Source organism: Dasypus novemcinctus, chromosome 19 (genome assembly GCF_030445035.2).
Source record: "Dasypus novemcinctus isolate mDasNov1 chromosome 19, mDasNov1.1.hap2, whole genome shotgun sequence".
Classification (NCBI taxonomy): Eukaryota; Metazoa; Chordata; class Mammalia; order Cingulata; family Dasypodidae; genus Dasypus; species Dasypus novemcinctus.
This window is the reverse complement of record NC_080691.1, coordinates 19,977,552-19,999,671: the sequence shown is the minus strand read 5'-3', so window position 1 is coordinate 19,999,671 and position 22,120 is coordinate 19,977,552. Positions and strand designations below refer to the sequence as shown.

Below are 22,120 nucleotides of genomic sequence, written 5' to 3'. Positions count from 1 at the left end.
TATCTAAAACTATTACTCATTATTTTCATTCATTTACTTGATATTTTTCTGTATAATTTCTTCATCTGGTTGATAGAGCTCTTTTTAAAAAAAATTTAATTATAGCAGTTGTCGGTTTACAGGAAAATCCTGCAGAGAATAAGAGTTTCCAAACAAAGTTTTCCCTATTAGTTTGTTCTGCAGGCACAGTAAGGGATCACATCTTCTTAAAAAGGAGCTTATAAAGAGCACTAAAAGTTATTTTATGCATATTATAGTTTGTGAGTGGACATCGACCTTTCTGCACACAAGTATATTTATGGGACAGCAGGGCAGTTAAGAGAACATATTTTGGAGAGAGACCTCCTGGGTTTGAATCCTGGCTCTGCCACAACTGTTAGCTATAATATATTGAAGAAGCTCTCTGTACCTTGGTTTCTTCATCTATAAAATGGGACTAATTGTACCTACGTCAGAGGGTTATTGTGAGAATTACATTCATTCATACATATAAAGCACTTTGGACAGTGCCTGGTACAGAGTAGGTCTCAACAGTGGGTCAGCTGCTGGTATCATCACCCTCACTATCATCACTATTATGATTATGATAATGGCGAAACTTCAGGGAGTAAAATTTCTCAAATCCTGCTTGCATACCTGCTGTTAATGCTTTTTTCCTTTTTCCGTAAGCTTGCTTTGCTTTTTGCTTTCTCAACTAAGAAAGCTCAAAAGGTCATACTCTTTAACAGTGGAACAATTTGCCTCATAAGGAGTGAGCTGCATGTCGCTACTCCACGAAGGCTGGAAAACAATTTGCTACCTGTGCTTCAGAACTGATTCTTACACTGTAGAGATGTTGGAAGCAATTCCTCAAAGGTCCCAGCGATTAAGTGATAACATAAGTTGTTCTGAGATTCCTTTCAAACTCCAAACTTCTATTACCATGTACCAGGTCACCGTGTGCAGCCTTAAGAAGCAGTCTTGCCAGGACACTTGCTGCTATACTTTGAGCTGAGGTGGAAACTAATACTTTGACCAAAAAACAGAAATCCTTAATTTCCTTCTGTGCTCTGAACAGTGAATTTCCATAGCAGTCAACCAAGTTTGGTGACTCAAGTTTCTCAGCACTTCTAGAAAGGAAATTGTGAAATTATTGGAGGGTGTGCTGAGAAAGTACTAACAGTTTACCAAAAGAGGGAGCATTTGAGCAGAAACCCTGTGTATGTACAAGTGTCTAAAAAATGCTTATTGGGATTCTGTGTTTTACTTTTTAAATTTCTTTTGCAAGGATGTGGTGGGACTAAACAATAGTTACAGCCAACTTTCTAGTTTTGAGATTGAAAAAACCCTGAAAATAGATAACATTTAACGATCCCTCTCTATCCTCCTCACCCCTGGCTCCCAGACACCAAAGAGCTCTAATTAAGCTTCTTGTATTAAAAGGAAAGGGAGGAGCAGTCACGCCAGTTTGAATAGGAAAACGACTGCATATTTTACATAGATGCAACTTTATTTCCTCCCTGGACTGCCATGGATTGCCTAAAAAAGAGATTTGCTGCATAAGTAATCTAGATCACACCTGCATAATAATAATGGAGAAGATATAGATATAACCAAGTTTAAGGCAAGTTGATCATCAGCGTACTATCTTACCCATTCCCTGGGGCCAAACACTCCCTCACACCAAGTCAGAGAAATGACCTAAGTGCCTGGAACTCTTTGTAGAAACAAGTTTTTGATTCTCAGTCATTAGTCACTCACTCATGGTGGGTGAATGCCTGCGGAAGTCAAGGAGGTTCTTCTGAGATACAACCTTCCCTTCAAAGCCATTTTTCAATACAAACTTTGATTTTGCCTTTGTAATGGTAGCTTTGGAAAGTAACCCAGTTGTGCATGTTTTCAAATACATTTCAGAAGAATTCTACCCATACATATTTTATTTTGAGAAACATATCCAGCTTATTTTCCTTAAATTATCAAGTGTTTTGCATCATGTTAGCTTGAATATCTTTAGAAATTAAATAGAGCTTATAATTTTCCAAGAACATTATATATGTTATATAAACTAATTAAGCAAAATAATATCTTTGAAGTTATTTGGTAAGTTCAGTGAAAAGGCTTCTCTTATTACTGTTGCTCTCTGGATGAAGAAGAAAGACGAGGTATTCTACAATTTCCTGAGATTTGATTCAATTTGTTCAAATGCCTTTGCACAATGTACTAAGACCCTTCTGGTAAACTCTCTAAATGTGGAAAATACATGATCTGGGATTAGTTGGTAATAGATTTATAACAGAAAATGTATTATCCTATTATAAAATTCTTTTAAAAGACAACCTTTAAGTTGGATTATTTCCTGATCTAATACAGAAAGCAAGATAATGCAGAGGCCTTTTGAAATGTACAGTTTATACAGTCAGTCCCATGCAAGAGCTGGCAACAAGTCCTAGAAGAAGGAAATCTGTGAAAGCAGAGGCCGATTTCATAGGGTACAATTTTCACCTTTATTTGGGCCATCACATAGAAGACAGATGATTTTTGAAAACCATTAAGTACTCTCCCAATTAGCCACTAGAGTCTCAATTCTAAGGAGAAATGTAACAAGCTCTTCTTCTGTAATTGCCAGCTGTCAAAAACTGTCAGAGTTAGTCAAAGCTTTTTAATGTTCCAATCAAATCACAAAATGAGTGGAAAGTCATGGCACAAAACCCATTAAGCTGCATTTCTAAATGTCCAATGTTACATAAAAACTAAAAATAACTTTGTACTTTTCAGGCTTAAGAAATTTGCTTTTCTTGAAATAATAATGATGTTCTTATCCAGTTAATAAAGTAATTTTGGAGCTGCCTTAGTGTTTGATCTACAGATGTTTTCTGTGTGGAATAATAAATCAGTAGAATTATAAGCATAGCTAATAGATACTCTTTAAAAAGAGAAGAGGGAAACGGACTTGGCCCAGTGGTTAGGGCGTCCACCTACCACATGGGAGGTTCGTGGTTCAAACCCCGGGCCTCCTTGACCAGTGTGGAGCTGGCCCACGTGCAGTGCTGATGCACACAAGGAGTGCCCTGCCACGCAGGGGTGTCCCCCCTGCGTAGGGGAGCCCCATGCGCAAGGAGAGTGCCCGTAAGGAGAGCTGCCCAGCGTGAAAGAAAATGCAGCCTGCCCAGGAGTGGCACCGCCCACACTTCCCATGCCGCTGACAACAGAAGCAGACAAAGAAACAAGACGCAGCAAATAGACACAGAGAACAGACAACCGGGGGAGGGGGAGAATTAAATAAAATAAATAAATCTTTAAAAAAATAAAATAAAAAGAGAAGAGTGGGATGTGGATGTGGCTCAAGCAATTGAGCTCCTACCTACCACACAGGAGGTCCTGGGTTAGGTTCCTGGTGCTTCCTGGAGAAGATGAGCAAGACAGCAAGGTGGTGAGATGGGCTGACATGGTGAGATGATGCAACAAGAAGACACAAAGAGGAAACAAAATGAGAGATACAACAAAGCAGGGAGTGGAGGTGGCTCAAGCAATTGAGTGCTTCTCTTCCACATGGGAGGTCCCAGGTTCAGTTTCTGGTGCCTCCTAAAGAGAAGATGAGCAGACACAGAGAGCACACAGCAAACAGACAGAGAGAGCAGACAGCAAGCACAAACAATGAGGGGGGGATTAAATAAAAATAAAATCTTAAAAAAACAAAACGAAACAAGAGTACCAAAGACAGCAGAGTGCTAAGTTTTTTTCATCACTAGGCTTAATAATCTTGATGCTCTTTAGGTAATAAAATACTGTTTCTGTGAAAGGCACCTTATCTTTTTCAAATATTTGGAGAGGAATTCATATACGGTTAAAGGAGCACCACTAACTATTGGCTCAAAAATAGCAAGTGAGTAGCCAATACTGCACAAAGTTACCTATCTTAATGTTCAAATATTAACTCTTGAATTAAGAAGAGCTTGTTGACACACAATGAAACCCATCTTTTCATCTATTAGTGTATGGCTGATCTCTGGTTGATCTAGTGGCACAATGAGAATGCTGGTAAGCAATACTTGTCCAACCAAGATGACAACTCAAGCCGACCAAGGCTAGATTCAAATCTCTTACTAACATTGAACACTGAAATGCTTTTGTTTTCCTTTAAAAAAACCGTTAAAGAAGTTTCTTTCTACAATTTTCTGGTAAATTTAGATGCTGGATCTCATCTTTTCTTGTGATGGCCTGTAAAATTATCATAATCTCTGGCCTAGAAGGGTTTTCTGAATACCAAAAAAGAAGCTTCCAAACATTCTTCTCAAACAAAAACTGAGAGTAGAACACATTTGGGAACAAAGAAATCCAAAGTCATAGTCAAGTTTATATATTCTGTACAGGGGAGAAACAACTTTCTTCACTAAAAATTTTTTTTTTTAGGATACCCGAAATGAACTAGCCCAAGATAGACATGCTAACTATTCTGAAATCTGAGTTCTCAGTCTAAAGGTAAAGTATTTTGAAAAAATAATACTGAAACTGAAATGGAAGAGTGGCATATAAATTTAGTATTTTTCTTCAAAGAAAAGTAAAGACATCTTCAAGTGCCTTGCCCAAATGAGGCAGAAATTGAAATAACTCTGAACTCTTGAATTTCACCTGGAATCTTGTGCTAACCTTTTACTATCTATATCTGTGGTGGTCTGAAGCTGTAGGTTCACTAGGAAAACATGTTCTTACATTTAATCCATTTCTATGGGTGTGTAAGAAGGTGTGGCCCACCTCAATCAGAATGGGTCTTAATCCTGTTACTGGAATCCTTTATAAGTGGAGTGAAATTCAGACAGAAAGAGAAAGCCACAGGAATAAGAAGCTGAAATCAACAAAACCCTGAAGAGAAGAAAGAGGCCAGGAGAAGCCCCAAGTGCATTGCCATGTGACAAGGTAAGGACGAAGACCTGTCAGCAGCCAGCTCCAGAACACCACAGCCTTTGAGGGGAAAGCAACGCCTTGACTTGGACTTTTTTTTAATCTCCAAATCGTAAGCAAATGAATTCCCATGTTTAACCTAACCCATTTCAAGGCATTTGCTTGAGCTGCTTAGGAAACTAAAACAATATCCTATGACAAATTTTTATACTTAGAATATGAGTTCCCAAGGCTTAAACACTACATTAGATTTTAGGTGAAAATAAATAATAATCCTTAAATTTAATACCACACTACAATGTGACTACTTAAAAAAGAATAAATTTTGACATGTCAACTATATAATTTGAAATAAATAACCATGATGTGTGCATCAAGTTTTATTTGCCTTTAAATTACACAAATACAACAAATATATCATTCAAAATATTAACTTTTCTTGAATTAACAGAAGAAAAAGAAACTGAAGTGAAACTGTAGGAATTGCTGAACTTCAGATAAATGTTTCTTCAAAACAAGAGATATTAGTTCCTAAAAGATTCCTCTAAAGTTAAAAAAAAAAGATTAAGAAAAACATTAAGCCATTGGGTTATTACTTAAAAAAAAAACCTACATGTTTCTTAATGGATATATGTTTACATTTACAGATGGTAAACTTAAGCCTCCTGTCTCATAAAACTCAGAAGACACCACTGATGTCTAAGCTAAGCAAAACAATAAAAATCTCTTTTACATTTTAAGAAACTTTAAAACCTAAATATACCTTCACATTATTTCCAAAGAAAACATAATAGGGAATAGTTAAACTGAAAGCAAAATGTGGTACAAATCACTTTCAAGAAAATACATCATGGGATTACGTTCGTAGCTAGTAGTATCAATTAAAAGCCCAAAATGATGACATATGAATTCAGAGTATCAGTCGGTCCTCTCCTCCCTCCTGAATTACCTGACCAATGGAAGTTTGGCTTTGCTGTTTCAAAAAGCACTGTTTCTTACATTCCATCAATTGTTCAAAATCACGCCACATTTTTGCTTGTTTCATATTTGGACCATGACTTTCTCGTACAGCCTTTTGCTTCTCCCGAAGTTTCTGTCATTAAAAAAACCAAGGATGATTAAATCTCAGTGTCAGGGATTTATTTCTATTGCTATAGTCAGTGGAATATGGCATGTTTTTGCACATTTGATGAATAATAGTTAACTATACCAGGTTACCCTATGATGTAGCAAAAGTAAGATGATAGGTGTCAATTAAATTTGTTATAGAAATAGGACAGTCTGAAGTTAGAAGGAATAGAAAAATATAAAAGAAAGGGAGGATAAACAGTAAAGGGAGTCCAGATAGTAGAAAAGTATCATGGTGTAGAAGAAAGAAAGAAGAGTTTGGAAGCCAAAAGACTTGATTTTCAATCTTGGCTTTGTCACTAGCTGTATGACCTTAAGCAAAACAGTTTTTCTGGACCTCAGTGTTCTTAATTGTCACTTTTTTTTTAAGATTTATTTATTTCTCTCCCCTTCCCCCGCTCCAGTTGTCTGTTCTCTGTGTCTATTTGCTGCGTGTTCTTCTTTGCCCGCTTCTGTTGCTGTCAGTGGCATGGGAATCTGTGTTTCTTTTTGTTGCATCATCTTGTTGTGTCAGCTCTCCGTGTGTGCGGTGCCATTCCTGGGCAGGTTGAACTTTCTTTCGCGCTGGGCGGCTCTCCTTACAGGGCACACTCCTTGTGCGTGGGGCTCCCCTACGCGGGGGACACCCCAGAGTGTCACGGCACTCCTTGCGTGCATCAGCACTGCACATGGGCCAGCTCCACACGGGTCAAGGAGGCCTGGGGTTTGAACCACGGACCTCCCATGTGGTAGATGGACACTATCCACTGGGCCAAGCCTGCTTCCCCTCTTAATTGTCACTTAAGGATAATAACGGGCTAATAAGAGTAACATAAGATTTTATTTTCACATGCAATAAGAAATATGGAAATGCTTGATAAACCATCAAGTATTATATATGTTAAGTATTGTATTCCATCTTTAAATAATGCATGTATGCCCAAATAAATTAAATTATATACACTTACCAGGCAGAAGGCCCAGGGTGTTTTTTTTTTTTAAAGATACTTAAAATACATAAATGCTACAGAGACCATATAGGGGATTCCCACATGTCCTGCTCCCACATTTTCCCCATTAGCAACATCTTTCATTAATGTGGTACATTCATTGCAATTAATATAAACATTTTGGCGCACTGCCACTAAGTATGGACTTTAGTTTACATTGTAGTTTACACTCTCTCCCACCCAATTCTGTAGGTTATGGCAAGACATATAATGGCCTGCATCTGTCATTGTAATGTCATTCAGGACTATTCCCAAGTCCCCAAAATGTTCCCATGTTACACCTGTCTTTCCTTCTCCCTATCCCAGAACCTCCAGTGGCCACTACCTCCACATCAATGATATTTCTTCCATTGCTAGAATCAATAAATCTATAGTAGAATGGTAGCAAAAAAATAAAGTATACTAGGCGGCGGACTTGGCCCAGTGGTTAGGGCGTCCATCTACCACATGGGAGGTCTGCGGTTCAAACCCTGGGCCTCCTTGACCCATGTGGAGCTGGCCCATGCGCAGTGCTGATGCACTCAAGGAGTGCTGTGCCACACAGGGCTGTCCCTGTGTAGGGGAGCCCCACACGCAAGAAGCGCGCCCTCTAAGGAGAGCCACCCAGCGTGAAAGAAAGTGCAGCCTGCCTAAGAATGGTGCTGCCCACACGGAGAGCTGACACAACAAGATGACACAACAAAAAGAAACACAGATTCCCGTGCCGCTGACAACAACAAAAGCGGACAAAGAACACACAGCAAACAGACACACAGAACAGACAACCAGGGTGCGGGGGGAAGGGGAGAGAAATAAATAAAATAAATCTTTTAAAAAAAAAGCATACTATTTTTAAAAAATGAGCCCATTTATTTATTTAAGATTTTTAATTTATTTTTTTATTTATTTCTCGCCCCCCCCCCAAGTTGTCTGCTCTGTGTGTCCATTCACTATGTGTTCTTCTATGTCAGTTTCTAGCCTTATCAGCAGCACCAGGAATCTGTGTCTCCTTTTGCTGTGTCACCTTGTTATGTCAGCTCTCCGTGTGTGCAGCGCCATTCCTGGGCAGGCTGCACTTTCTTTTGCGCTGGGCAGCTCTCCTTACGGGGCGCGCTCCTTGTGTGTGGGGATCCCCTATGTGGGGGACATCCCTGCGTGGCAGGGCACTCCTTGAGTGCATCAGCACTGTGCAGGGGCCAGCTCCACATGGATCAAGGAGGCCTGGGGTTTGAACCGCAGACCTCCCATGTGGTAAGCGGATGCCCTATCCTTTGGGCCAAGTTCCCTTCCCAAAGCATAATATTAAGTGGGCTAAAATCCTTATCAGAATGGTTTCTGTGGGAGCGGTTGTGACTAAAGCAGTTGAGTGACTGCTTCCCACATGGGAGGTCCCAGATTCACTTCCTGGTGCCCTCTAGAAAAAATAAAAACAAACAACAAGCAAAACAAACGAGAAAACCAACTCATGGGCACCAATGTGGCTCAGGAGTTGGGTACTGGCTTCTCACATATGAGGTCCTGGGTTCAATTCCAAGCCCCCAGTACCTTGGGGGAAAAAAAATGTTTTTTGTTAATATTGGCCTATATGGTTCCACCTGCCAAAACTGCTCTATTCTTTGACTTTAAAATTATGAACAAGAATAAAAAAATTTTTCAATAAATATGCAAAAATATACTTTGGTTCTATATAATAGAAAATTGATGAAGAGCAACTGGACATGGTAGTAGGCCTAAAATCAGTAAAAAGGAAGAAAAGAAAGAGAGAAGGAAGGAGGAAGGGAAGAAGGGAGGAAGGGAGAGAGGGAGGGAGGGAGGGAGAGAGGGAGGAAGTGAGGAAGGGAAGGAGGAAGGGAGGAAGGAAGAGAGGAAGGGAGGGAGGGAGGGAGGGAAAGAGGGAGGGAGGAAGGAAAAAACTGAGAAAGAGTGAAATTAAGAGAAGAGGCTGGGAAATGGATTTGGCTCAACAGATAAGAGTGTCCAGGGTTCAAACCCAGGGCCTTCTGACCTGTGTGATGAGCTGGCCCATGCACAGTGTTGATGCATGCAAGGAGTGCCGTGCCACACAGGGGTGTCGCTCGCGTAGGGAAGCCCCACGCACAAGGAGTGTGCCCTGTAAGGAGAGCCGCCCAGCATGAAAAAAGTGCAGCTTGCCCAGGAGTGGCACCACAAGGATGGAGAGCAGATGCAGCAAGATGACGCAACAAAAAGAGACACAGATTCCTGGTGCCATTGACAAGAATATAAGCAGACACAGAAGAACACACAGCGAATGGGCACAGAAAGCAAACAACTGGGGGGGGGCGCGGGGAAGGGGGAAAGATTAAAAAAAAATAAGAGAAGATGGTAGTACATATATAAGGAAACAGTGTGGGAGAAACACATATACTGAGTCAGAGTGTTAGAAAATCACCAAGAGAAACAAAAACACAAGAAAAGACAGAAGCAGGCCGATAGTTATTTGCCCAAATAAGAAAATAAACTAAGCTGAGGATCAGTTTCAAACACCTTATTAAAGACTGCCCATTCCAGGTATGGACAATGAAAGTAAAGTCTTACAGCTAATAGCAAAAGAAAACAAAATGATTCAGAAAATAAAATTTGGTTGTAACCAGAAAAGTTTTTTTTTTTAAAGATTTTATTTGTCGGCGTTCCCTCCCCACCCCCCAACTTGTTTTGCACTCGCTGTCTGCTCTCGCTGTCTGTGGCTGTTTGCTGTATGCTTGTCTTCTTTTTTGGCAGCACTGGGAACCAAATCCAGTGCCTCCCATGTGGAAGGGAGGTGCCCAATGGCTTAAGCCACCTCTGTTCCCACCAGAAAATTTTTGATGCAATACATGGCATGTGAATACATCTATTGAAATCTATGTTACAAGTAAAATATCTTATAGAAAACAATTTTATCTTTATAACAAAAACAAAAGTATTTCATAAGGTCACTGAGTCAAATTAAGATTTTTGAGTGGTCTGAGCGTGCATTTAAGGTTAAGATACTACTGAACTATAACTTTCTTATATTATTAGAATAATTCCCTTGTAAGAAATCCTAACAACCCATAAGTTATTTAAAGAAACAAAGACAGTATGGGGGCACTATTTGTGCCAGAAATATTAAAATTAAATTTGCTTCATTCTCATGCATATTTGAAACCTTTAACTACATGAATACAACTACTATGTAGTATGCTATATATTTTTAACATTGTCCTTTAATACAAATTATTTTGTTTACAGATGCAATGTAAAAAAAATAGTTATCACAGATTTTACTGTTCTTTAGAGGAGGAGGTGAATATATTAGGTGGAATATTTCAGTACAATATTCCATAGTATTTGTTAAGTGAATATTTTTGTATATGGTCGTATGAACTGTAGTGTTACAGGCTGATTTAACTCCAGAAACTCAGTCACTTTGAGGAGATCTGTGGGTGTTTGTCTATGTTGGTTTGGTGGAGGATAATGGATGGGATTCTAGATAAAGCAAGACTGGGCACAAGTTTAATTGTTGAAGTTATGTGATGGATACAGGCAGGTTCATTATATTATTATCATGACTCTAATACAGGTTTGAAATTTTCTACAATAAAAAGGTTTTTTAAAAAGTGGAGACCATATCCAATTTAGCAATTACTCCATTGTTTTTGACACAATTTACTTAAAGTTCACCTTTATAATACTACTTACAGGTTTCTGAGAGTTAATTCAGCTTTTATTTATGATTATCAACACATATATGTATTAAATAATGTTTTAAACCCAAAAATGTAAAGAAGGGTGAATAATTTTGCCATCAATCATTTTTTGAGTCTGATCAATACACTGTATAATTCCATTAAGATAGAAACAAACCACATTTTTGCACACATATTTGTACAGTGAAATTAGATACCAGTATATAGTCAATATTTTAAGAGAAAAATTGCAGTGAAACAATCCCTAAGAAACAGATGAAATTATGTATAGTGCATCATGGCTAACCTTCACTATGCAATATGGACTTAAAATCCTCTCAATAATCCCAAAGCTCATTTAGGCAATTTAATGTTTTAATTTCTAATTCATCTACTTGAGTTTAAATATGAGGACGTGAACCACAAAGTGGTGAAAGGGTTTATTTAGAACCACAAACCTAGGACTGACACTGTGCACCTGATGACTGGTTCAGCTTTCCTTCAAGCTATTGATAAAAATAGATTTTTTTTTAATAATGACAAGCTTATGTGTTTAAAATAACTGCCAATGTGTTGCTTTGAGAAGTTAGTTAGAATAATCAATTAGTTGGTATTAAGTCCTGATGGTCAAAGTCCTTACTGACAATTTTACACCCTTCTACTAGGAAAGGCTCAGAGAACTGAGAAAACAAGACTCAATCATACACTCCTATTTTCAATAGCCCTCATATAAAATTGGCAGGAAGGGAGCTGAATACCTTAGGAAAGGTTTTTTAATTATTTCTGTTCAATGAATCAATGTTTGAAAAGTGCTTAGACCAGCCCCTGGCTCATTAGTAAGAGCTTTGTTTTTATTAAATAAAATTAGTGAGTAAATGCGTACTTATCTCATAAAGAGAGATACTTGAGAATAATATGAAAAAAAAAACTGTAGTGGATTTTAGGGGGGCTTTTTTTGTTATTTAGAACTTTATCATGAACTCTTCGTTACCTAACGCTAGATGATTTTTTTTTCCTTCAAAAATCCATTTGTGGAAATAAAATCCATTTATGACTTCACTTTTATAAAAATAAATTCTCTGGAAGAGTCTTCATCTTTGGTAGGGATTAACTGGGATTCAATTTCCCTCAAACACTGTACCCAAACATTTTTAAAAGGATGACAATGTCATAATCATGTAGTACATGGCTGAATTAGACACATTTAAAAAAATAAATACATTCTTACCTTTCCAAGGTTCTCCTGTTCAGCAATATTTTTGGTATACTGTTCTCTGTGGAGTTAAGATAATGATTAAGTTTCAAGTTACTTTAATTCATTCAATTATACAACTAAATTATAAATTAATCTATCTATCTAAATATATACACACACATATTTTTAAGGATTTATTTATTTGTTTGTTTGTTTATTTATTTTTCTCCTTTTGTTTCCCCCCCAACTGTCTGCTCTCTGTGTCCATTCGCTGTGTGTTCTGCGTCTGCTTGTATTCTTGTCAGCAGCATGGGAATCTGTGCCTCTTTTTTTTATCTCTCTCTCCCCTCTCCAGTTGTCTGCTCTCTGTGTCCAATTTGCTGTGTGTTCTTCTGTGACTGCTTCTATCCTTATCAGCAGCACCGGGAATCTGTGTTTTCTTTTTGTTGCATCATCTTGTGTTAGCTCTCTGTGTGAAGTGCCACTCTTGGGCAGGCTGAACTTTCTTTCGCCCTGGGCGGCTCTCCTTAAGGGGTGCACTCCTTGCGCGTGGGGCTCCCCTACATGGGGGACACCCCCACGTGGCATGGCACTCCTTGTGCGCATCAGTACTGCGCATGGGCCAGCTTCACATGGGTCAAGGAGATCCTGGGTTTGAACTGTGGACCTCCCATGTGGTAGCTGGATGCCCTATCCATTGAGCCAAGTCCTTTTCCCTATCTAAATATATTTGATAATATAGTTTAGGATACTGGAGTTAAAATGAAGCCCATTATCAAATATTTGCCCTTTCCCATCTTTAGTCAGCTCTTCTAGTAAATAGTAATTTAAGAAAAGAAAGCAAAACATTGTATAGGCAAATAAGTTCAGAGAATTAAAATGTTAAGTACTATTTCTGGGTAGTCTACCCTTAAAACAATGGCAGCCAATTTTTAAAATTTAGACTTTGTTTTTGAAGAGGTTTGTAGAAAGGAGAAAGGATACATGTTTTAAAGAAATATTAAATAGCCTCTAACCTCACAATTCCACTTCTAGACATTCTATTTTTAAAACTTTAAAAAATTTATTTATTTATTTTTTGTCTTTTTAGGCAGTCATTCTAAAGAAACACTCCCTTAACTTCGTAATGATAAAAGCAATTACTATTTATTTCAGCATAGCTTATGACAGTGAAAATTTGAAAATAACCTAAATGTGTATAGATGGGGGAATGTTTAAATGGATATTTGAACATTCATTCCAAGTAATACTATGAGTTGTAAAAAAGAATGAGGTAGATCTAAAAATACTGAAGAGGGAAGAATTCTAGATAAATTATTAAGAGGAAAACTATCTGTAGTTTAATCTTATTTTTGTACACACATATCTGTTATTGTATGTGTGGATATATACATTTATATTATTTACCTATGCATGTGCTAACATACACATACATAGAGGTACAAATGCAGAGGAAAAAATACAGAATAATGTACATAAAGTCTTAACAATACGCATTACTGGGGCATGGCAATGTGGTAACATTTACTTTTTGCATAATATACTTAGTAGTGTGTTTTGTTTGTTTGTTTTTGTTTTTTTTTAGAAGGTACTGGGGATTGAACCCGGGAGCTCGTCCAGGCAAAGGAGACACTCAACCACTGATTAAACCCACTCCCCCGTAGTGTTTTTTTTTATCAAGTATTTTTTACAAGCTAAAAAATACAAAACTAAAATTTTAATGTAAAAAATTAAAAATGTAAATAACATTGTATTGTATTTTTAAACAAAAATAAAATTCTATTTAATAGTATACAAGGCTAGAAGTCAGGTTTAAAGTGGGTGACATGAGAAGAACAAAGATTAAAGGACAATGATAAGGTACTAAAGACAAAGAAAAGGGAGACTTTATACCTCAGAGTTGATGGAAGGATTGTTTTTCTTTTCTGTGTATACCACAATGTTGTATTTAAGAAGAAATTAAACAACACAAAATTATGACTCTAAGAAATCATAAACCACAAAGAGAAAATATAACAGCTTAAGTAAAGGAAGATTAGCATTTATACAAAAAAGGAGGTAAGAGTTATTAGAATGGAGAGAATGGCAATCAAAAGTACCCTATGTCATTTCAGAGTGGAAGTGAAGGTGGAATTGGTGGACAGGAATCAGGTGGGGGTGTGGGTATGTATAGAAATAAACACAATCCTGATGAACTTTCATTTTTTCTTAAAATTTACAAGACACTGAGTCGAATTGTTTGTCTTCCCAGCTTTCCAATGAAAAGCAAGGTAGGAACATATAAAGGACAATTGCTCAGGAAGAATATAGGAGTTCTAGCTCAGATAGCTTTAAATAATTAATTTATTACCTGAAGTCTGAGAAATGCCCAGTTTTAGAATTTACATTTATAGAAAAATTTCTGAAGAAACGAACAGATGTTAAGTCCGTTTCCCATATATTCCAAATACCGCTTAGATATTAATAATACTCAGTTTTTATTTATTCAATGAATTTATTCAAGAAATATCTACAGAGTACCTATTACGTGCCAAGCATGCCCTGAGGTTTAAAGCGGAAACAGGACAGACTGGGTCCTTGCCTTCAAGAAACTCTTGCTATAATTTCCAAAGCACTGTTGCATAAGTAATATTTAACTTGATCCTCTATAGTATATACTGTTCTCATTTTATACATGAGGAAGTGACTTGCCTAAAGAAACACAACTAGAAAGTGGAAAAGCCAGGTTAGAAAGAAAGTTTTATGAGCCCTGCTCTAGTACTTTGAACCAAAATATGCTGCCTCTTTAAATAAAATACAGATTTACAGAATCTTTCCAAGTCAAGCTAACTTATTCTACTCTGATCTTACCAGAGAGTAACAATCAAAGTTGAAAATGGAATAACAATAAAAATATTGTGTCTATTACAGTATTTTAAACATGTATTGGGGAGTTTAGAATGTAGACAACTCCATTTTATTCATAATAGTCTAGGTACTACTCTAGTCATGCCACAATATTATTTTTTACAGGAAAACTAAGAATGGTAAAAGTTTATAATGATTTTTTAACTTTTCTTTAAATCCCTCCCCGCCCCCCCCTTTTTTTTTTTAAGATACCGGGGGCCAGGAAATTGAACCCAGGACCTTGTATGTGGGAAGCTGGCACACAACCACTGAGCCACATCAGCTGCCCTGGAACTGGTTTTCTCGTTTGTTTTGCTAGTTGTTTGTTTTTTTTCTTTTAAGAGGCATGGGGACTAAATCCAGAACCTCCCATGTGGGAAGTAGGCACCCACCTGTTTGAGCCACATCTGCTCCCCATAATGATTTTTTAAATGATGAAAAAGAACAGCTGGGAGGAAAACTGATGAAAAAATCAATACTTAGCTGGGGAGCAATATTTCTTTACTATTTATATTGAGTTGATAATTTTGGAAGAGATGGAATTTAATTTCTGAAAGTTTTTGTTTTTCAAGAACAAAATTAACTTTTTACATTTCTAAGTATTGACTAAATAGCTTTATTTGAACAAAGACCATACTCAATGGAAGACACTATTCAGAGTCTTAGTCAAGTACATTTTTAATTTGTTAGGGCATTAGAAAAAATATTTTTCTATTATAGGATATTGTTAGCCTGGCTTGCATTCCAGGGCACTGTATAACAAATTTTTAGACTCTGCACAGACACTCTATTTCTTGGATTTGTTTTTGTCACACTGATGTATATGCCACCCAAAATCTCAACTTCAGTCTAGAATAAATGTAAATCCTACACTCTTAGTTCTTGGACGGTAAAAATGAAACATTTGAATTGTGATGAGAGGCAAAGAAAACTTATCTTGTTCAATTACTGCATTTTCTCGAAGCTAGCAAGAAATACAAATTAAGTGTATTTGTTATGGCAGCATTTGATTTATTATAGTATACCACAAGCTAGGATTTTTTAAAAAATCACCATATAAGGACTCGTGGTATTTACACACACTGCACATTTTGAAGGTTGGCATGCTGCAATTGCAGTTTCATACAGTCACCACACAATACAATTAGCAGGCAGATATCTAGAGTCCAGGCCATAGGGGACTTTTAAGAAACCACCCTCAGGGTTTACAAAAAGCAACTTAATCCTACTTACTTAGCAGGACTGCAATATCCAGAAGATGTTTAACAAGATTTCATCTTAAATAATATCTTAGTATATGCTTATTTAAGTACTCTAAATTCATATAATTCCTTCTTATTTATAAAACTTCTATAGATGAAAACATTAAGTAACTCAGTATATAGACAACAAAATTACTTGCCTAATTGCTTTTCTTTTTTCTTGTTGATCAGAAGAGACATATGCTTTCATCTCATCAGTAGCACGACGAAGTTGTACTTCTAGGTTCTAAGAGGAAAGACTAAGTTAGGTAAGTCCTCAATACAGGAAAATCTCAGAAAATGTTTGGATCTAATTTCTTTGTATTACCTTAATCATACAATTTGTATAATGGTATCTACTTTCTTCTTGAAGACATTCTTCACGGAGTCCTCTGACTTCCTACAATATATATATTTTAATAAGCAACATCGTTGAAACAATGAGAGAGATGCAGAGAAGATGACATAAAATTCAAAACAAAGAAATACCATTAGTCCTTTCTCCTTCTGTGATTTTTTCCCCACCTTCCACCCTCCCCCCAAGATAGCTCCCTCATCTGTTTGCTTGCTATTTTTGCTCATTGTTTTTGCTCATTGTTTGTGCATTGGTTTTGCTCGTTGTCTATCCATTGTCGGGTTGGTTTTTTTTCTTTAGTATGCATTGGAAACTGAACCCAGGACCTCCCACCATGTGGGATGCAGGCATTCAACTGCTTAGGCCACATCCATTCCCTGCTCATTTATTTTGCTTGTTGTCTGTTTTTGCTCATTGTGTTGCTTGCTGGCTGCTCATTGTTTTTGCTCGATGTCTGCTTATTCTCTGCTCCTTGTTGTTTGTCTTCTTTATGAGGCACTGTGAACTGAACCTAGGACCTCCCATGTGGCAGGTGGGTGCTCAAATGCTTGAGGCACATCTGCTCCTCCCTCCTGTGATTTTAACATTGTATTATAAAACAGAAAAGGTTAGTCTCTTCTAGAGACTACTCTTATCACTCTAAAACCTGCTGGTTTAGTTATTCATTTATTATACACCTACTATGTATCCAGCCCTGTCTTAGGTACTTGAGACACTGTAGTGAACAAGAAAGACAGGTCCCTGTTCTTATTTAAGTGGAAGGAACAGATATAAGGGGAACATGGAACAAAGGTAATTTCAGGTGGGGATAAGTGCTATGAAGAAAACTCAGCAGTATACAGTGACAGAATAATGGGGTGGGCCAAGTGGGAAAGGAGAATGGGCAATGTGCAATAGGATGACTAGGAAGACCTCTCCAAGGAGGTGACATTTAGGTTGAGACTTGAAAGAAGAAAAGGAGAGAGTAAGACAAAGAGTTACTTGCTCTTCATTTTATATTTATTTTCGACTATGGAAATGATGTTAGACAAAAAGCAAAATCAAACGATTTTCTTATTTGAGTTCAAAATGGGTCATAAAGCAGCAAAGACAACTTGCAACATCAACGAGGCATTTGGCCAGGAACTGCTACAGAGCGTACAGCACAGTGGTGGTTTAAGAAATTTTGCAAAGGAGACGAGAGCCTTGAAGATGAGGAGTGTACTGGCCAGTCATTGGAAGTTGACAACGACCAATTGAGAGCAATCATCAAAGCTGATCCTCTTAAACTACACGAGAAGTTGCCGAAGAACTCAACTCAACATGACATTCTATGGTCATTCAGCATTTGAAGCAAATTGGAAAGATGAGAAATCTCAATAACTGGGTGCCTCATGAGCAGACTGAAAATCAAAAAAATCATTTTTAAGTGTTGTCTTCTCTTATTCTACTCAACAACTACAAACCATTTCTCGATTCGATTGTGATATGCAACAAAAAATGGATTTTATATGACAATCGATGACAACCAGCTCAGTGGCTGGACCGGGAAGAAGCTCCAAAGCACTTCCCAAGCCAAACTTACACCAAAAAAAAGGTCATGGTTACTGTTTGGTGGTCTGCTGCTGGTCTGATCCACTACAGCTTTCTGAATCCTGGCAAAACCAATACATCTGAGAAGTAAGCTCAGCAAATTGATGAGATGCACCAAAAACGGCAACACCTGCAGCATACATTGGTCCAAAGAAAGGGCCCAATTCTTTTCCACAACAATATCCAAATGCATGTCGCCCAACCAATGCTTCAAAAGTTGAACAAATTGGACCATGAAGTTTTGCCTCATCCACTGTATTCACCTGACCTCTTGCCAGCTACCACTTCTTCAAGCATCTTGACAATTTTTTACAGGGAAAATGCTTTCCAAGAGTTGGTTGAATACAGAAGCACAGATTTTTACACTACAGGAATAAACAAACTTATTTCTCATTGGCAAAAATGTGTGGATTGTAATGGTTCCTATTTTGATTAATAAAGATGTGTTTGAGCCTAGTTATAATGATTTAAAATTCATGGTCCGAAACCGTAATTCCTTTTGCACCAACCTAATAGACCATAATTTGGATGTCAGATTTTATGTTAAGGGTAATGGGAAGCCAATGAAGGGTGTACTAAGTTTTAAACAGGCTTCTTTGGTTGTTCTACGAAGAACAAACTTTAAGAGGGTAAAAGGGAAGGCAGGGAGATGAGGTGGAAGGGATTGTGGCAGTTGAGTGAAAAGCAATGTAGCCTGAACTTCAGTGGTAATGGTATAGATGGTGAATTCATTTTGTACACATTGAGTTTAAAGAAATAAAGATCTCTAGAGCTTAGGAGCCAGGCTTGGGAGATGGTGATAAGGATTGGAGAATCATTTGAAATTGGTGTAGTGAAAGTATGCATACACAGTAAGTGTTTACTAAATTATTAATAAAATTTTTTGTTCTTACCTGTTCTAATTTGGACCTATTGCTTTCGAGGCCCGCTGCACAGCTATCATACTGGGATTTCTTTTCATCACACTCCTGGGTTAGTTCCTAGTGTGAAAAGGACAAATGACTGAACAAGTGAAAAACAAAGGCCTAAAATGTGGCTCTGAGACAAAGCATGTCCTTGTCAGTCTTGTAACTTAACTCTAAGCTTCTTGGCATACTTAAGAGTTATTTATAAAACAATCAGACATTTGAGAATTATGACAGATGAAGGTGCTGATAAAAATAATAGCTACCATGTATTGAGCTATGTTCCAGGTTCTTTGTTAGGAGTGAGGGACACAACAGTGAACAAAAGAGCCAAAAATCCTTCCCCTCAAGTAACATTCAGACAAGTAAACAGACCACTGAGTGCAACAGTGGGCATGTACAAGGTGGTATAGGCACACACAGGATTCCCACAGGACCTAACCCAGGCTTGAGGATCACTGGGGACAGCTTCCTGGAGAAACTGATATCTAAGTGGAGGCATGAAGGATTAGTAAGAACTAGTCAGGGGGAAGGTGAACAAGAGGAAGAGAGAGCTAAAAAAAATAACAACCAGGAATACCATGACTGGGGGGAGAGCGTTAGAAACTAAGCAAACAAGAAAAATTTACGAATTTACAAGTATTTCATTATGCTGGAGTGTGTCTGGGAAGTGGTGAGAGAGGAGGCTGAAGAGTTAGGCAGGGGCTGACCAGAGGAATCCTGTAAGCCATGCTAGGGACACTTTACATGAACTAAATCTCACAAAAACCCCTGGAGGTAAGTATAAATACTCTCATTTGATGCTTGGAGACTGTCCAGGCAGGCCAAGTACCTTGTCAAAGATTACACTGCTGGAAAAGGGTGGAGTAAGGGATTTGAAGTCAGGTTGTTTGAGTAGTTTCAAATTTTCTTCTAACATATTTTGAATGAGATCATTTAAAAACCTGCTACAAATACCTAGAAATGCTACAAGTGTCTACAAATGCTTGATAAGGTAAAATATCCTTTTAAATCCGGATTGGGGGAAGATGATGTGGGTCAAATGACTGGCCTCCCGTCTACCACATGGGAGGTCCAGGGTTTGATTCTCAGGGCATCCTAGTGAAGGCAAACTGGCCCAAATGGAGTGCTAGCCTATGCAGCGAACTGGCCCAGTGGAGTGCTGGCCCATCCAGATTTCTGGCCCGAGTGGAGAGCTGGTGCAGCAAGATGATGCAACAAAAAGAGACACAGAGAGACAATAAGAGACGCAGCAGACCAGGGAGCTGAGGTGGCACAAGAGATTGAGCATCTCCCTCCCATGCCGGAAGGTCCCAGGATTGGTTCCCAGAGCTGCTAAAGAGAAGATAAGCAGACACAGAAGAACACACAGTGAATGGACACAGAGAGCAGACAACGGGGGATGGAGAGTTAAGAGAACTAAATCTTAAAAAAAAAATCCAGATCTGAACTCAACTCTCAAGGATGTAAGAGGAATTACTGAAGCTAGGAAAAAAGGATGACACAATGGCTACCCTTAGGAAGGGAACTGGGGGTAGTTAGTTAGGGTAACTGATTTTAATGTTTACATAGGACGGAAGACAAAGACTTAAGCCTCTACAGACTAAGAAGTTAGAACTGAGAACCCCCACAGTAAATCTTTTTTAAATTTTTAAACAAATTTTATATTTTTTTACACTTTTTAAAAATTAAAGTTAATAGATTACAAAGAATGTTACATTAAAAAACATAAAAAACATAAGAGGTTCCCATATAACCCACTCCCCATCCCCCACCCCATCATTTTTGTAAATTCTATTTTTTTAAAGATGTATACATCACAAAAAAATGTTACACTAAAAAATATAAGATGGGAAGTGGACATGGCTCAACTGATAAGAGCACCTGCCTACCATATGGAGTGTCCAAGTTCCGATATCCAGGACCTCCTGACCCGTGTGGTGAGCTGGCCCACATACAGTGCTGCCGCGCACAAGGAGTGCTGTGCCATGTACAGGTGTCCCCTGCACAGGGGTGCCCCACGCGCAAGGAGTGCACCCTGCAAGGAGAGCCACCCCACATGAAAAAAAAGAGTGCAGCCTGCCCAGGAGTGGTGCCACACACACAGAGAGCTGATGCAGCAAGACGACGCAACAAAAAAAGAGACGTAGTTTCCCTGTGCCGCCTGATGCAAGCAGACGCAGAAGAACACACAGTGAATGGACACAGGGAGCTGACAATGCAGTGGGGGGTAAGGGGAGAGAAATAAATAAAATAAATCTTTAAAAAAAAAAATATATATATATATATAAGAGGTTCCTGTTTACCCCTCACCCCTGCACCCCACTCCTCCCATACCAACAACATCCTCCGTCATTGTGACACACTCATTGCACTTGGTGAACACATTTTGGAGCACTGCTGCACCTCAAAGATAATAGTTTACCCTGTAGTTCACACTCTCCCCCAGTACAGTCAGTGGGTTATGTCAGGATATATACACTCTAGTATCTGACCCTGCAATATCACTTAGGACAACTCAAAGTCCCAAAAATGCCTCCACATCACATCTCTTCTTCCCTCTCCCTGCCCTCAGCAACTGTGGCCACCTTCTCCACCTCAATGCTACAATTTCTTCTATTTCTAGTCACAATAGTTTTATAGAAGATTATCAGTAAGTCCACTCTAATCCATATTTTATTCCTCCATTCTGTGGACCCTGGGATGGTGATGTCCACTCCACCTCTGGATCAAGAGGGGGCTTCGATTCCACATGGATGACGGATGCAATTCCTCTGCTTGCAGTTGTTGGCACTCTTGATTCCCTGGTGTGGTGGCTGACCATCTTCACCTCCCTGTTAGCTGACCTGGGTAAGTCCAATGAACCAGACAGTAGGAGTCACAACTCTGCTGAGGCTCAGGGCCCAGCTAGCACATGGGCAGTCCAGAGATTCAAGTCCCTTGAGTACGCACCATCCCTAGCCAACCACAGGTTCAGTAAAAGTGACAGAAGAGGCATGTGTAGGAAGGTCACATCTGAGTCCAGCTCCATTACACTCAGGAGCACAAATTCCAAAGTAGGGCCCTCTGACATGGCACAGAACTCCAAGTCCATCTGCCATGACCATATAACCTGTGGATCTCCATAGCCTTCAGGAGAACCAGCACCTAGGGTTGTATCTACTTTGTCTCTCTCTGGGGTCCTGCTGAGGTGTGCGCTAGGGTGACCCCTCTGATGACCTCCCGACTCTTTCTGGAAGACTCTTAGCTATATAAACTCATTTGTCTTTGCCATTTCCCCCTTTTATTCAAGGTCAAAAAGCATTTTTTTAACACTTGATCCAA

The 22,120-nt window shown here is 38.5% G+C and overlaps 1 protein-coding gene across 4 annotated transcripts in view; it reads right to left on the bottom strand.

The window, feature by feature from the left end:
* Positions 1-2,464: 2,464 nt before the first annotated feature.
* The window catches only part of IFT81 (intraflagellar transport 81), a 137,558-nt gene continuing 117,902 nt past the window's right edge, over positions 2,465-22,120 (bottom strand). For 2 of the 4 annotated variants that reach the window (XM_071209788.1, XM_071209789.1), the window contains exons 15-19: positions 18,785-18,871; positions 16,293-16,364; positions 16,126-16,211; positions 11,871-11,916; positions 2,465-5,971 (exon numbers count right to left, since the gene is read on the bottom strand). In XM_071209788.1, coding sequence (XP_071065889.1) covers positions 5,789-5,971; positions 11,871-11,916; positions 16,126-16,211; positions 16,293-16,364; positions 18,785-18,871 — 474 coding nt within the window. In that variant the 3' untranslated portion in view covers positions 2,465-5,788. The remainder of the gene's footprint in view (positions 5,972-11,870; positions 11,917-16,125; positions 16,212-16,292; positions 16,365-18,784; positions 18,872-22,120) is intronic. The other 2 variants (XM_071209790.1, XM_058281363.2) reach the window with 2 other exon arrangements.